General features: G+C 39.5%; 1 protein-coding gene across 2 annotated transcripts in view; it reads right to left on the bottom strand.

The window, feature by feature from the left end:
* LOC137153153 (UDP-N-acetylglucosamine transferase subunit ALG13-like) overlaps positions 1 to 14,123 on the bottom strand; it is a 45,198-nt gene that overhangs the window by 19,775 nt on the left and 11,300 nt on the right. For both annotated transcript variants that reach the window (XM_067548240.1, XM_067548241.1), the window contains exons 4-15: positions 13,396 to 13,442; positions 12,150 to 12,222; positions 11,042 to 11,123; positions 10,571 to 10,751; positions 9,518 to 9,593; positions 8,575 to 8,683; positions 7,422 to 7,486; positions 6,592 to 6,692; positions 5,825 to 5,952; positions 4,732 to 4,969; positions 4,416 to 4,529; positions 4,059 to 4,215 (exon numbers count right to left, since the gene is read on the bottom strand). In XM_067548240.1, the coding sequence (XP_067404341.1) occupies positions 4,059 to 4,215; positions 4,416 to 4,529; positions 4,732 to 4,969; positions 5,825 to 5,952; positions 6,592 to 6,692; positions 7,422 to 7,486; positions 8,575 to 8,683; positions 9,518 to 9,593; positions 10,571 to 10,751; positions 11,042 to 11,123; positions 12,150 to 12,222; positions 13,396 to 13,442 (1,371 nt within the window). The remainder of the gene's footprint in view (positions 1 to 4,058; positions 4,216 to 4,415; positions 4,530 to 4,731; positions 4,970 to 5,824; positions 5,953 to 6,591; positions 6,693 to 7,421; positions 7,487 to 8,574; positions 8,684 to 9,517; positions 9,594 to 10,570; positions 10,752 to 11,041; positions 11,124 to 12,149; positions 12,223 to 13,395; positions 13,443 to 14,123) is intronic.

Raw genomic sequence — 14,123 nt, 5'->3', positions numbered from 1 at the left:
ACTGTTTAGTGGATGGGAGGGAGTTGCAGCACTGCTATAATCTAGAAATTTAAAGATGGGCAGGGCATCTGATAATACGTTTCTATGTAAAGCTATCTAGAGCATCTCATTTTTCTACTCTTCAGTCTTCAATTGTTGAGTTTTAGATGATTGTTTTCCATTCTAACTAGAAAAAGTGTGAAAGCTGCTGGTCAACAGTGTGAATGGAAGTTCAGTATTTGCCGACTGCCAAAGCTCAGAATATGAATTTTAGCTTGTAGATTTGAAGGTAGTTGTATAAAACAAGTGACTGAGTGGACTGCAAAAAGAAAGACAGTCTACTGACAAACGTTTGCCAGGAGATGTTAAGTAGCTAGAGAAAAAGGATTCATATTTATCTGAAAAGTGCAAAAAAAAAAACAAAAAAAGATTCTTAAAGACCTAACATACCACAGAATGAAACTTTGTCTATTGAACTGAGAGCTGAATACTGATGAGTTTGATTTCTGGAAGTAAGACATTTTCAGTTACATCACTGCCATGGAAATGTAGCCAGGATCATAATTTAAGTCCCTGTACCAGACCTTCAAAAGTCAGCTTCATTCAATCAATATTAAGCTCTTTCCCAAAATGGCAAAAATCAGATTAGTGATTATGTCCTAACAGGTGAAAAGCAAAGGCTTGAATTGGAAAAGAAAGCTGCAACATTCCTTTCTACCAACAACTTCAGTGTAACAAGTCAAGCAACTCAAAACATTTGAAGCAGCTGCATATATATTCCTTTAAGGAGATTTAAATCATCTCCCAAGTCTGCCATTAAATACAGCAAGTGAAGAAAGTAATCAATATTGACAATAATACAAAATGGTTGTCTGGCCATGAGAAATAATCCAGTAATAGCTACAAATATACATACAAGGGGATGGACAAGATTCCTGCTAAATGCTTTGATTCTGTGTCTGAAAAGGAAGTTGTAGAATAGTGCATCTAAATTTCTAAAGAACGTTTTCTTCCTAGAATACTGAGTAAAGGTCATAGGTTAAACTCAGAACAGAAGAAGGGTCTAAAATTGGCTGCTAAGACATAATCCTGAGGTTTTTTTCCTTCTCTTCTAGCATTTAAAAACTGAAGATACCAAAATTGATACCCAAATTAATGTTTATGAAATTCATATCAAAATAACCCTGGAAGACAAGACAGCTGAATTCACAATTAAGTATTTTAAATTTACAGAATTTAAGCAGTTTTAGGCCTGAACTCTCATCTGCACAGCTAAATATTAACTGACAGTTTTTAGCACACTTAGTTTGGTTTAGTCTAAACTTACAAAAGGATTTGAAAAAGCAAGTAGAGTGATAAAAAGACAGATTTTTAAAGAGCTGAGACCAAAGGGGCTAAAAGCTTTAAAACTTAGAATGGAGGCTCAATACGTCTGTCTTACTTGCAGAACTGAAAACTTTTCATTTTGGATTTGTCTTAGTTTGGGGCATAACTAAGCTTACAAATTTCAGAGGGGTAGCCGTGATAGTCTGTATACAGCAAAAACAATGAGAGTCCCGTAGCACTTTAAAGACTAACAAATTTAATTTCTGCAGGCATAAGCTTTCGTGGGCTCCAACCCACTTCGTCAGATGCAAGAAACAGAAATCAGATGGGGGTATATATATACATCCAAGGGTAAGGAAGAAGAAACTACAACATCTACTCCAGAAACTCCAAAAGAAACACAGGAACAAATCTACAGACACACCCCCTGAGCCCCGACCAGGGTTATTCTATCCGCTACCCAAGATCCACAAACCTGGGAAAACCCCATCATCTCAGGCATTGGCACTCTCACAGCAGGACTGTCAGGCTATGTGGACACTCTCCTCAGGCCCTATGCCACCAACACTCCTAGCTATCTTCGTGATACCACTGACTTCCTGAGAAAACTACAATCCATCGGTGATCTCCCAGAAGACACCATCCTAACCACTATGGATGTAGAAGCTCTTTACACCAACATTCCACACAAAGAGGGACTACAAGCCATCAGGAACATTTTCCCTGATGATGATATGGAACACCTGGTAGCTGAACTTTGTGACTTCGTCCTGACCCACAACTACTTCAGATTTGGAGGCAATCTATACCTTCAAGTCAGCGACATAGCTATGGGCACTCGCATGGCCCCACAGTATGCCAACATTTTTATGGCTGACCTAGAATACCGCTTCCTCGAAACTCGTCCCCAAGCACCTTTCCTTTACCTATGCTACATTGATGACATTTTCATCATTTGGACCCATGGGAAAGAGTCCCTCGAAGAATTCCACCGGGATTTCAATAATTTCCACCCTACTATCAACCTCAGCCTGGACCAGTCCACACAAGAAATCCACTTCCTGGACACTACAATACAAATAAATGATGGTCACATTAATACCACCCTATACCAAAAACCAACTGACTGCAATACATTTCTTCATGCCTCCAGCTTCCACCCTGGACACATTACACGATCCATTGTCTACAGACAAACCCTAAGATACAACCGGATTTGCTCCAATCCCTCAGACAGAGACAAACACCGACAGGATCTCCATAAAACATTCTTAAAACTACAATACCCACCTGGAGAGGTGAAGAAACAAATTGACAGAGCCAGTCGGGTACCCAGAAGTCACCTACTACAGGACAGACCCAACAAAGAAAACAACAGAACACCACTGGCCATCCCCTACAGTCCCCACCTAAAATCTCTCCAACACATCATTAAGGATCTACAACCTATCCTAGCAGATGATCCCTCACTTGCTCAAGCCGTGGGAGGCAGATCTATCCTTGCTTACAGACAGCCCCCCAACCTGAAGCAAATACTCACCAGCTACTGTACACCATATAACAAGAACACTAACCCAGGAACCTATCCCTGCAACAAACCCTGTTGCCAGCTCTGCCTGCACATCGACTCTAGTGACACCATCACTGGTCCTAACCACATCAGCCACACCATAAGGGGCTCATTCACTTGCACATCTACTAGTGTAATATATACCATCATGTGCCAGCAATGCCCCTCTACCATGTACATTGGCCAAACCGGACTGTCACTACGCAAAAGAATAAATGGACACAAATCAGACATAAAAAATAACATCTATAAACCAGTCGGAGAGCACTTCAATCTCCCAGGAGACACTGTAGCTGACTTGAAAGTTGCCATACTTCTACAAAAAAAAACTTCAAAAACAGACTTCAGGGAGAAACTGCAGAGCTGGAACTCCTATGCAAACTTGATACAATCAGACTGGGTCTGGACTTGGAATGGTTATTACAAGAAGTAATTGTCGTTGTTCCACTGATTAGAAGGTGAGAATGTGTGTTGTGAATAGGCCTCATCTACTCTAACTGAATGGACTTCGCTAACACCTACCCTCCCCACTGTTGTTCCTTACCCTTGGATGTATATATATACACACCTCCCATCTGATTTCTATTTCTTGCATCTGACTAATTGGGTTGCAGACCATGAAAGCTTATGCCTGCAGAAATTAAATTTGTTAGTCTTTAAAGAGCTACAGGACTCTCGCTGTTTAAGCTTACAAAGGGATTCACATACTGTAGCATGTTTAATTTTATAGAAACTTGGTGTGCAAAGAGGAGTTCAGGAAAAGTCAGTTTGGGGGTTGCTGCCATTTTCTTTTGCAGAAGGAAGTGGCTTCGAGTGTTAGTGTGTTGTTCTCTAACATCACAACCATTTGTCATTTAGCACCATGCATAAATGCAGATAATGCAACAGGTGAGCAACAAGACTTGCTGTAAAACGTTGTAGTAAAAGAGTTAAATCTTGACTAGATCGCTTTACAGCTTTCATAGTTATTTAACTGAGAGACTACAACTAGAACATGGCGAACAATGGAGAGCTCCCTTCCATTGGAGAGCTCTTTCAAAGCTGCACATCAAGGTCTCCAAAGCCTATTTCAGGAAATATGACGTGTGTGTTTAACAACCCACCCCCAACACTGCACATTTGTACAGGCTTTCCTTTTCATTTTGGCAAACGTTTACTTAGAAACTTCTAGCTCATGACTTACTGGTAAAGCAGGAAAAGCAGCCTCATCTCCTTCTTCAATTTCATAGAAAGTTATGGTTTCTTCCAAACCATGAGGCTCCTCCCCAGTCTCTGGCACAAATCCATACTGACATTCCTTATTTACACACTGCATCTGCCGGCGACTACGGCTATATGAACTTTAGAGAAAAATCAAAAGACACCTGGGGTTTAAGCGTATTTCCATTATTAAGTTTTAATTATACTGCTTTTGGAAATGCCCTTACAATTTGTTTGCAGAAGTGCTATTTACCCATTGTTTAGTTTCATGCCATTTTAAAAACTTACTTTCCCCTGACTTGTAGTACAATGTTTTGTAAAGAAGTTTATACTCACTTACCGGGACCTATAGGAGAAATTGTCATAGCTTTGATAACATCTCTTCCCTGGACCGGGGTAGAATGCTATCTGAGGGCCAACCATGTTGTTCCTGTTTATAAATCGGGCAGATCCCCTAAGTTTAAAGGGTAAAAGGTCCAGTTACGAAGAAGTGCCTACAGATTCTCTCAGATGAAACTCACCAGATATTTAATAGATGACACTACAGGAGATTAGCTAGGGCTTAAAAAACAAAACAAAACAAAACAAAAAAAAACTTATGGGAGACCCAACAGAGAATGAATACTGTTATTTGTTAGGGTTCCAAGGCTTCATACCTGGGCATTCCATATCCCCTGCCATGCCTTTGAGGAGAATTTTGAGGACGGTAGTGATCATAGGATGCCATGTTTCCACCACTTTGTGAGCAATTAATTGGAGAAGAGCGACCTGAAGTAACATTGTGCTGTAGCCGCGGGGGAAGAACTGGCTGACCCCTACTATAAGCCACTGTCATGTAAACTTCCTTTCCACGAACTTTCTTAAACAGTCTCTTCCGTGATTTCATATCCATTTCTGCAATTTCAATTAAGCATAGGAAAAATAATGGGGGTGAGTGGAAAAGGGAAGTTAGATCAATTAAACATTTGTATGAATCTACATAACTCCAGAGGCATACTCATATAAAGTAGTGCTAGGCAATTTCATATGAAAAATTCTGTATGTTAATATTTGGATATGGAGTATGGCAGAGTCATCCACCCAGAAAAGAGCAACCAAATGTGTGAACTTATTAAAATACTAATTTAAGCCTTTAGAGGTAGATGAGCAGAATGTTTAATAAGCTTCCTATGCACAGAATGCCCTCCCAGTTTTGGCTAGGCCAAGCCAGTACTCTCATCATTCAAATCCCTCCTTGAAGACCCTTCTTTGTGATTCCCATAGAAATCGAGTCAATAACAAAACCCTTTATTTAATCAAGAGGCACACAAGCCTAAACTGCTTTACAATGGAACTTTATTATTGTAATACTACCCCTTCCTCACTTCAATGGTAACAGCAGCGGGGGAATATTCTTATAACAAATTAAATAGTCTCTTTGGTGCAAGGCCCTGGACTTTCTATATTGTTCTTAGAAGTGCTTACAGCCTCTTGGAAATTTGCAATGCCTAACACACATTGTCAATGAATTCGACATTTGTAAGTGCCCCGGTGAAATACTCATCAGAAGTTCAATTACCTCCATTCATCCCCTCTCCAAAGAGCAGTTGTCTTCAATCTTTCCTCCCTTAAAGTGAGTTTTATCTTACAAATTGAATTTAATCACATCCAATATTTGAAGACTGCTGCTGCTACAAACCCTCTTCATTCCCCTTAAAAAACAAACAAACAAACTCAAAACAAATAAAGGAAAGGAAACCTTGTACAAACCTATTTCTGATATGTAGCCACCTGTTATTTTCTGATAGTTTCCTCCTTTTCGATTGGGAACCACATTCCATGCAGGGACAGGTGTCACTTGTGTCACTGGTTTTAAATTTGCCAATGGAACAATATGCCTAAATGAAAAATACCAGTGTCAGTAGTGCCACAGGAACACATACTAATGCAAGTCAGTGCCATGTTAGACAAAAACGATTGCCATACTGCCATCAAGTGTGAGCAGATCTTAATGGACAAACAGATTTTTCTTTAAATAAAAGGCACATAAAAACAGACATTTTTGATATGTATGTAGAGGAGAGAATTTGAATGAGGGTTGTCAGAATAAACTTCAAGGATTAAAAGCAACCCAGTTATTTAGCTGCAATGCAAGTCCACTCCTAAGGGGTTTTAGAGGCCAGTTGTGTAAACTTACTGTTCACCATGAACTCAGCCCAAGCAGCAGGAGTTTCTTCTGCTTTCTATACACATGATAGTTAGATTACACCTGGAATGTCAATGAAAACCCAAGAGTTGTTCCACCGGTAGCAGGTGGCAGGAGTAACAGTAGCTACTGCCAAGCTGTTAAAGAACTGGATCTAATTTTTACTTTATATTCTGAAAAGAAACTGAACCCAGAGTTTCAAAATATTCTGACAGCCCCAATTTAAACAGCTGTTGGGAAAGATGTGTGCGCGTGCATGTGCAGATGCAACCAAAAGGAGAATTTCAGCAAGTAAGAGATGCCTCTCCAAGGCTGTCTCCAGATTACTTACTTTTCTGCCAGCTCTTCAATGAACACAGTCACCATGTTGCCATCATGTCCAACTTCTTGGATATGAGCATTGTAGTACTTACCCCCAGGCTCCAGACGTACCTGAGGAGGAAATAAAGGGGCAGCAGGTAAATGCAAATATTGTCATGGTGTGTTATTAATGGTGCTCTGGTCCCCCCAATGGCTGGTAACATAAAAACTGTTTTCATACTGCTCATATACCAGAGTTGCTTGAGAGTCTTGGAATACCTCAGTCCAGCACTCCCTGCCCTACCCAATACGCAGACAGTAAGAGTGAGCAGTAGAGGGAGACACTGTAGGAACTGATACAAAGAAAAAGGAGAGATGAACTTGTGGCTGAAAGAAAGGCTAGGTGGAGACAGGTCAGAACCAGAGATGCCTTGGATGATTAAAGAACTAAACAGGACCTAAACTAAACAAAGCACTGCACAAACACAGAACAACACTCTTATTATCCATTGTCTTATTGTCCATCTCTCATCCCCATTCTGCTGAGGTTCATGTACAGTGCCAGGCGCTGTAGTGTCCGTGTATTTAAAGAGTTCAGTCTTAAATAACCTCTACTTCCAGGATTTATAGCACTGGTTCACGGTCAGCTTCCAAGCAGCCTTTCCCATCTAAGTGCTAGTTTTGGATTTACAGAGTTATAATTAAAAAAAATCATTTTAGATGACCCCCATCATATTTAATAACTATGAGAGAAGAAAACCTCTGACCACCCTCCGAGTTCAGATCGTTTTCTGACTTAACATACTTTATTTAAAGCAACTTTGATAACTCATCATTACTGAATCTGCTTCATATACTAACCTGACACTTGTCTCCTAAATAGTACTGTCTCCCAGCAAACACCATGTAATCAGTTTTTTGAAGTTCTACAAGAGAACGTGAAAGTTTAAGCTAGATACTGTTCTTTCTTCATTTTTACCTATACATTTACCCTATGACCCAGAATTGTATCCAAGGGAACTAATTATTATAATCTGAAACAAGTGAATCATCTCCTGTATTTCCCTGGACATCCATTATGTGAGCACTCAACTAGCAAATGTGACAAATGGTCCCTTCCTCTCTAAACCTCCAGAGGCTTGAGCACTAGGGAAACATGTACTCTTCCGACAACTGGAGAGGTGTTGCTATGCTTTGTGGCATCCCATGTGACTAATGGCAGCTGGGCTCTGGAGGAAGACTGGCACGCAAGACTGCACCTCCCTGACTAAGAATCCCAAAGCACTTTACAAAATACACATGCAACAACAGGACCACTTTGCTCATCACGGAAATTCAGTCCTTTCTGGGACTAAACAGCAGCCAATTACCAGCAGAAATGAAAAATGTCCCTTTCTTCTGCATCAGCAATGAGGCTACTTCTATACTGCATATCACTTGTGGCGGTGTGCTGCACATCACAGTGAAAAGCGGGCTGCGTCCACGATATGGTGTGTAGCTGCACGTGTCAGGCTCTGGCAGGGGGAGGCAGTGGGGAAAGACGCAGTGAGGAACTACCAGAGTCTTTCCCCACTACCTTCCTCCTGCCATGGCCTTTTCCTTACTGTGAGGAAAGGCTCCAGCAGGCCCCAGCAGCAGAGAAAGGCTCCAGAGCCTTTCCCAACTGCTCAAGCCTTTCCCTGCACTTTACCGAGCCTCAGCATCTTCTGTTCCAGAACCAATATATTTTTCTCAACAAATCAAATTTCAAGAGCATTATATAGGACTGGAAGTACTGTACTGGTTGTTTAGAGATGAAAACAAGAAGTCTCTGGCTGGTAACGAGATGTATGCTCCACAGATAGGTTTGTTGGGTTAGCAATGCCCTTTATGTTTCAGGTGCGTGTCTATTTACTCAAGCCCCTGTGCAAGCCCAACGGACTAGTAAATCAGTCTATAAATTAACCTCATTGAGCCCCAATAAATTTCCTGCTAAAAGTAACAGTTATAGAATATACAAAGGCTTTTTAGATACCTTTTCTGCTGTCCAACCAAACATCAAACTCTACATTTCGATAGATCTCAGGGTCCAGGGCTTTTAGCACTTTATAGGGAAAAGGCATCTTTGACGGATTTTCTGGAGGCTAAAACAGAGTTAGAATGGACTAAAATTAAGAGTATGCCATATAGTCACAACCCTTTCCTTTCCTTTCCTTCCAGAGGTGGTAACTATTTTAAACAAGCGTATACACTGACTTCACTGCCTCTTTCAGTTCCACTATGACATGTATGCAGTTTGCATCAAGTACAGAATCTAAGAAGAATATGAACAAGCCTTTAGGTATCATAGATTCTGATACTCGAGGACAGAGCAGATAACCTCTTCACATGATTTTTATTTAACCACAGACTTCAATAGTCATCTGCTTGACTTCAGGACAGTAAGTTTTTAGTAGTAAAAATAGGGAAGGAGACTGACCTAGGAGCTGACTTTCAGAAGCTCCTGACCACCTACAACTCCAAATCAAAGTCAATGGATACTTAGCGTTAGTTATAGCAGTGTTTTGAGACAGGTCTGGTAAAAATGGAGCAACAGCACTGTCTGTGCCTGAAATAAAATTAGATTAAATAAAATAATTTAGATGGTGGGAGGGTGTGTGTGTATGTGTGGGGTGGGGGAAGAGTCAGGGATTAAGTGTTTGCTGAATTTTCTTTTTAAATTTACTGGGGGTTTTTTAAATTAGCTAGAAAAGAACAAGAGCCTCAGAAATAAGTTTTTTTAATATATAAAAGGCTCAATAACTACTTTAAAAAGAAAAAATACCAGAGCTGAAAACTAAACATGTAAGATTGAGGAAATAAAAACGTATAAATCCAAGAGCAGCATTTAGAATAGGAAAGGATGATTGAACTTTAACCACAATATAATGAACACTGTAATGGGAAAGAATTAAAGGATTCTCCCTTAATTGTCAAACCTTTGACTCTTCTGTGCCTTGTCTGAGTTTGTCTTCAGGTGGGTTGTCAGTATCATTGCCTTCCCAGTCTTCCACTCTAAGTAATTTAAAAACAGGATTATAAAATACAATACAAGCAGCACTAAAATCAACAAAATCCAACTGGTTGAACAATCTAATAGAAGAACCATGGCGCCATCAAGTGATAAGATTCAAGACGGAACCTAACACTATTATAGTGCAATACAAATATGAAGTCGCGCACACTAAACCATTTTCTGATTATAAATAATCATATCGCCCTTCGCCCCCCTTCATTTCATACCCTTCTATGTAACAGCAGCTAACCCTGTTTGATGTCTAGGGAAGGCTAAGCACAATTCCATTCTGCATACTTAAATACTTTTAGTTGTCCTACTCACAGGCATTATGGAGTTCCTTTTTTTCCTTTTCATCTCCAGGACACCTTAACAAGTGTGTCCAGCTTACAAGTGTTTAAGAACTGCCAGAGCCACCAGCATAAATTGGGTTATTTCTGGCTTGCACATCAGCACCATTAATAAGGTCAAATTTTGTCCTCCCATCTGTACAACCCCATTGGTTACTACCCCCATCAGAGACAAAAGGGCTACACAGTAGCGCTGTAAATGAGGTTTGGCCCTCAACTTAAAAGATAATTTTGTTAATTATGTGCAAGCCACAACAGAATCCAGCTTACTTTCTCATAGCAGTTAATAATAGGAGTTAAATCAGTAATATATATTTTCTCGCTAAAGTAAGGCAATGATTCTGATTACTCATGATTTGTTCAGTAAAAACGTGCCATCTGATAGTGAGAGTTGACTATAGCCAGTGGGAGAGGTTGCTGTTCAACCACACGTCACTTCCCAATCCCAGGCAAAGCGTGCTGTTTTTTCATGATATGCTCCATTTCTGGCTCAGCATCAGGAAATTGGAAAATGGACCCAGATATTCCATGTGGTAGCTTAGAACACAACTCGTAAGCTAGCCCCTCCAACACCTTTTTAAAGTCATCAGTTACCATTCACAGGATATTTTGTTTTTAACTAGTACCTCTTTTCTGGTGACGTTTTGGACACTCTCTCGGGAAGGCACTCAAAGTTTGCATCCTCACTTCCAACAGAGGCACTGTTTCTGTTCTTTTTGGCGCCACTTCGAAACATCTCAACTGCAGTTCTCAATTCCTCCTCATCCATGTCAAAAACATCTTTGTACAGGATCTCGTACAATACAGCTAGGCAAACAAAGCACACAGAACCCAAAGGTTTTGACGCGGTGCCAGAAAAAGAACAGCTGGAGTCTCATAGGTGACCTTAGAGTAGTGGATGTGTTCAATGAGATTTTTCATAACATACCAATTATATTAAATGCCATTAAAAATGCAAATGGTTAATGAACTTTCCACTTTCTTCTCCCTTCAGTACCCCTCCCCTCCCCTCTCCTCCCAAGAAAGAGAGCACTGCTGCTAAGTACTTCAAATATACAATACTTTTTTATGGAAAGAATAAGAAAGCTTTAATTTACCCTGGCAAACAGCAGCATCTGCCTGAAATTGTTTCGTATACACAGAGTCGTAATGGCCATTGCTGGAACAACACAGCAAGATCTTGAAAAACAACAAAAAAGCTTTGAGGATGGAATGAAAGAAAACCAAACATTTTCTATTTGATGTTCTAGCTCCAGACTACAGATCATTTACTTAGTCTAAGACCAGCGCTATAACTCCCTGTCCAAACAAAGGGCATGCTTAGTATAAATACAAAAAGTGTTAGAAACAGAGTTTATCCCTATAAAAGACATTGTAGCAAGTGTACAAATAAGCTTGCCTATTACCCATGTGGAGACGTCATGAAATATTAAAGGTCATATATGAGAGACTTTACTGAGAGTCAGCTACCTTTTGAACAATTAATGGTGTAGAAGTTAATACCAATCATTCTTACATTAAGAATCCATAAACTGCAAAAAATCTTATTGGTCTGCTAGTAAAAAACTAGAGGAAAAAATGCTATTTCACAAGAAAAAGCTGAATATAGAACTTTCCTTATACCCTTTAATTGTGTCATATTCTCAAGTGATTCAGCCTATCTACTGGTTTACAGAACAATGCACAACCCACAAAATCAACCTAATTAATTTCCTCTACCAGGAGGAACAAACCCTCCCAAAATGCTGTCTGCTCTCTTTTGGGGGAGAGGGTCATGGAGGCAGAAGAGTGCTCTTTCTTCACCCGTATATCTGTCTAATCTTACCATATTCATTCTACTCATTAGCAATTCAATCCAAGTGTCTCATTCTACTTAGTGAGTTGTATTTAAGCAACAAAACCCCAGAGAAGCTAAAGTTGCTCAAATGGGAAGATTCCCGGGCTGTAATATAGCTCCTGCAGCCAACAGGAACTTAGTTTAGCAAAAGGTTAACTACTGTGCAATGAGTGTATTCAACTGTGAAAGAACTTATTTGTAAGCATTAGCTTTGTTGAAGTTAGTTTTGTTTTTGTTTTTTAAGTGTGCGGAATGTGCAGAGACTCCACCGGAGTTACAAGAGCAAAACTGAAGTGAAACTCATTAAAATTGAGTGAAATCAGAGCTATCTAGGAGTCAGAGTAGAAAATTGGCTCACATCTCCTTACCTTGTCTTCAAAGCCATTGTTTGTAGAATAGGTGGGTGGCTTTCCAGGGTACCGGTACAGAATAAAGTCTCGACTAGGCAAGAAGAGGAAAAAAGAGAATTGAAAGAGCATGCATTTAATGCCAGTGCTTGTTATGAAGGCGTTTGAAGGGAGTAGTTTGGAGACATCACTGTTAGTTAACAGAATGGGAGCAAAATATTTTTCCTAAGTGAATGCAGACATAAAATTTAAGCAATAACTAAATTCACAAAGTGGAACCATCTACCTGAAATAAGAAACATTTGCTAAAAACAATATCTGGTTTCAGACAATATAAAGATGCATCTTATTAGGTCAGGTATTTCTGGTCTCAAGATAATTGACTCTCAATCATAGCAATCTAAGCCTAAACTAAAGAGTTCCCTAAAGCGTTAAAATCTCAGTACAGGATGCCATTAGAACCCTGTAGAGGTCTAATTGTTCATTTTGGACTAGAACATGATGCAAAGTGTTCGACTGTCTCTGCCACTGGGCTCCTATGCTATTTGTTCAGAAGTGGCAGATGCAAATGCATTTAAAACTATATTTTATTTTAAATGACATTTCCAGTCTTACAAAGGGAGCAGCACTTCTCCTCACTTCCTGAACTTTAAAGGACACCTAATATAGCGAGCACAGAATTTTACTTGTGTGTTGGCAGTTAACTTTGATGGGTAGCATTAGATATTTCCAGTGCACACAACTCCACATCATTTCACACACTTCTCATCACTAACTCTCTCATTGGCAACGTTTAAAAATAATTTTTATTTATTTATTTATTTATTTTTTAAAAGAGTTTAATAGTTGTGAAACATGCCAAATAGACATCGCTGGAAACTGAAGCCCTCTGACAATTCACAGAGCCAGTACCGCATGGGCAGCAGCAATGAAACCTCCAGTAGCCAGGGCTAATTCAATCTCCATGGCCACAAGGTCTTTGTCCTCTTGGGAGACTTAAATAGGATGCCAATTCAGTACATTTCAGGATGTTGCTCCTCTTTACCCAGAATTGGTCTGTAACCGCCAATTCATTTAATAAACATCGAACAGCTGTCACTCCTAACCTGAGCTGGCATCAAAACTAGATGATTAATAGATTTTTAAGGCTAGACTAGACAGGACCATTATCAAGAGATTCTGGGCCCATGGCTAGTACCCTTAACCATTCACAGCCCATTACAAAATTAGATTTAAAAAAAAAAAAAAAAAAAAGGAAGGGACTTACTTATAGATCAATGATAGAGCGCTTATTTCCAGTTGGCCAGCACTTTCCTATGTGTATAAAAATATTTTGAGTTCATGTTAGAAAGTACAAAAATAACTGTTCTTTGTCATGTGTGTAGTGGAGCAAACTGCTGAGCCCACACTTCAACATGTGGAACTCTCTACTGGCTCTCACTATAGCATTAATAGAGCTAATCAGCATTTTTCATGAAAATGTTTTGCATTTTCTCACCAGCTTTAACTACTGGGTAATTCTTAGTTCATATGTCAAAGCTCTAAAAGACTCAAACCAAACTCTATGAAGGAGTACATCTGAATATAGGGACAAGGAGAAGCGGGGTCCATTCCTCAATCTTTAAAGGTTAGATGTTAAGCGAAAAACCCCTCACAAAGACTCTCAAAAATATTTACATATGCATTTAAGAAAATCCATCAAAAAAGAGAGGCGAGAATCAGCGTTAAGTGATGACTCCCTAAATACTTAAGTTTCATGTTTTGAAAATTCTGATTCTTGCTGCATCTGGAAGTTTGTAAAACATGAGGATTCCTGAAGAGAAGATCACTGACATGGGACAATTAAGACAGTATTCAATTTTTGGCCCAATAATCCAGGGCAAAGTTGCAGTTCAGCTCTATCTAGACCTGTGGCAGTCTCAAATATGTTTGTTAAATAAATATTTACAAACACAAGAATATCTAAAGCAAATTTTAATATATCTTCCTCATGTT

Source organism: Emydura macquarii, unplaced genomic scaffold, assembly GCF_026122565.2.
Source record: "Emydura macquarii macquarii isolate MOO-44397 ecotype Brisbane River unplaced genomic scaffold, CSIRO-AGI_Emac_v2 contig_1253, whole genome shotgun sequence".
NCBI lineage: Eukaryota > Metazoa > Chordata > Testudines > Chelidae > Emydura > Emydura macquarii.
The sequence above is the reverse complement of the archived record's forward strand: the minus strand, read 5'-3'. Positions and strand labels throughout refer to the sequence as shown.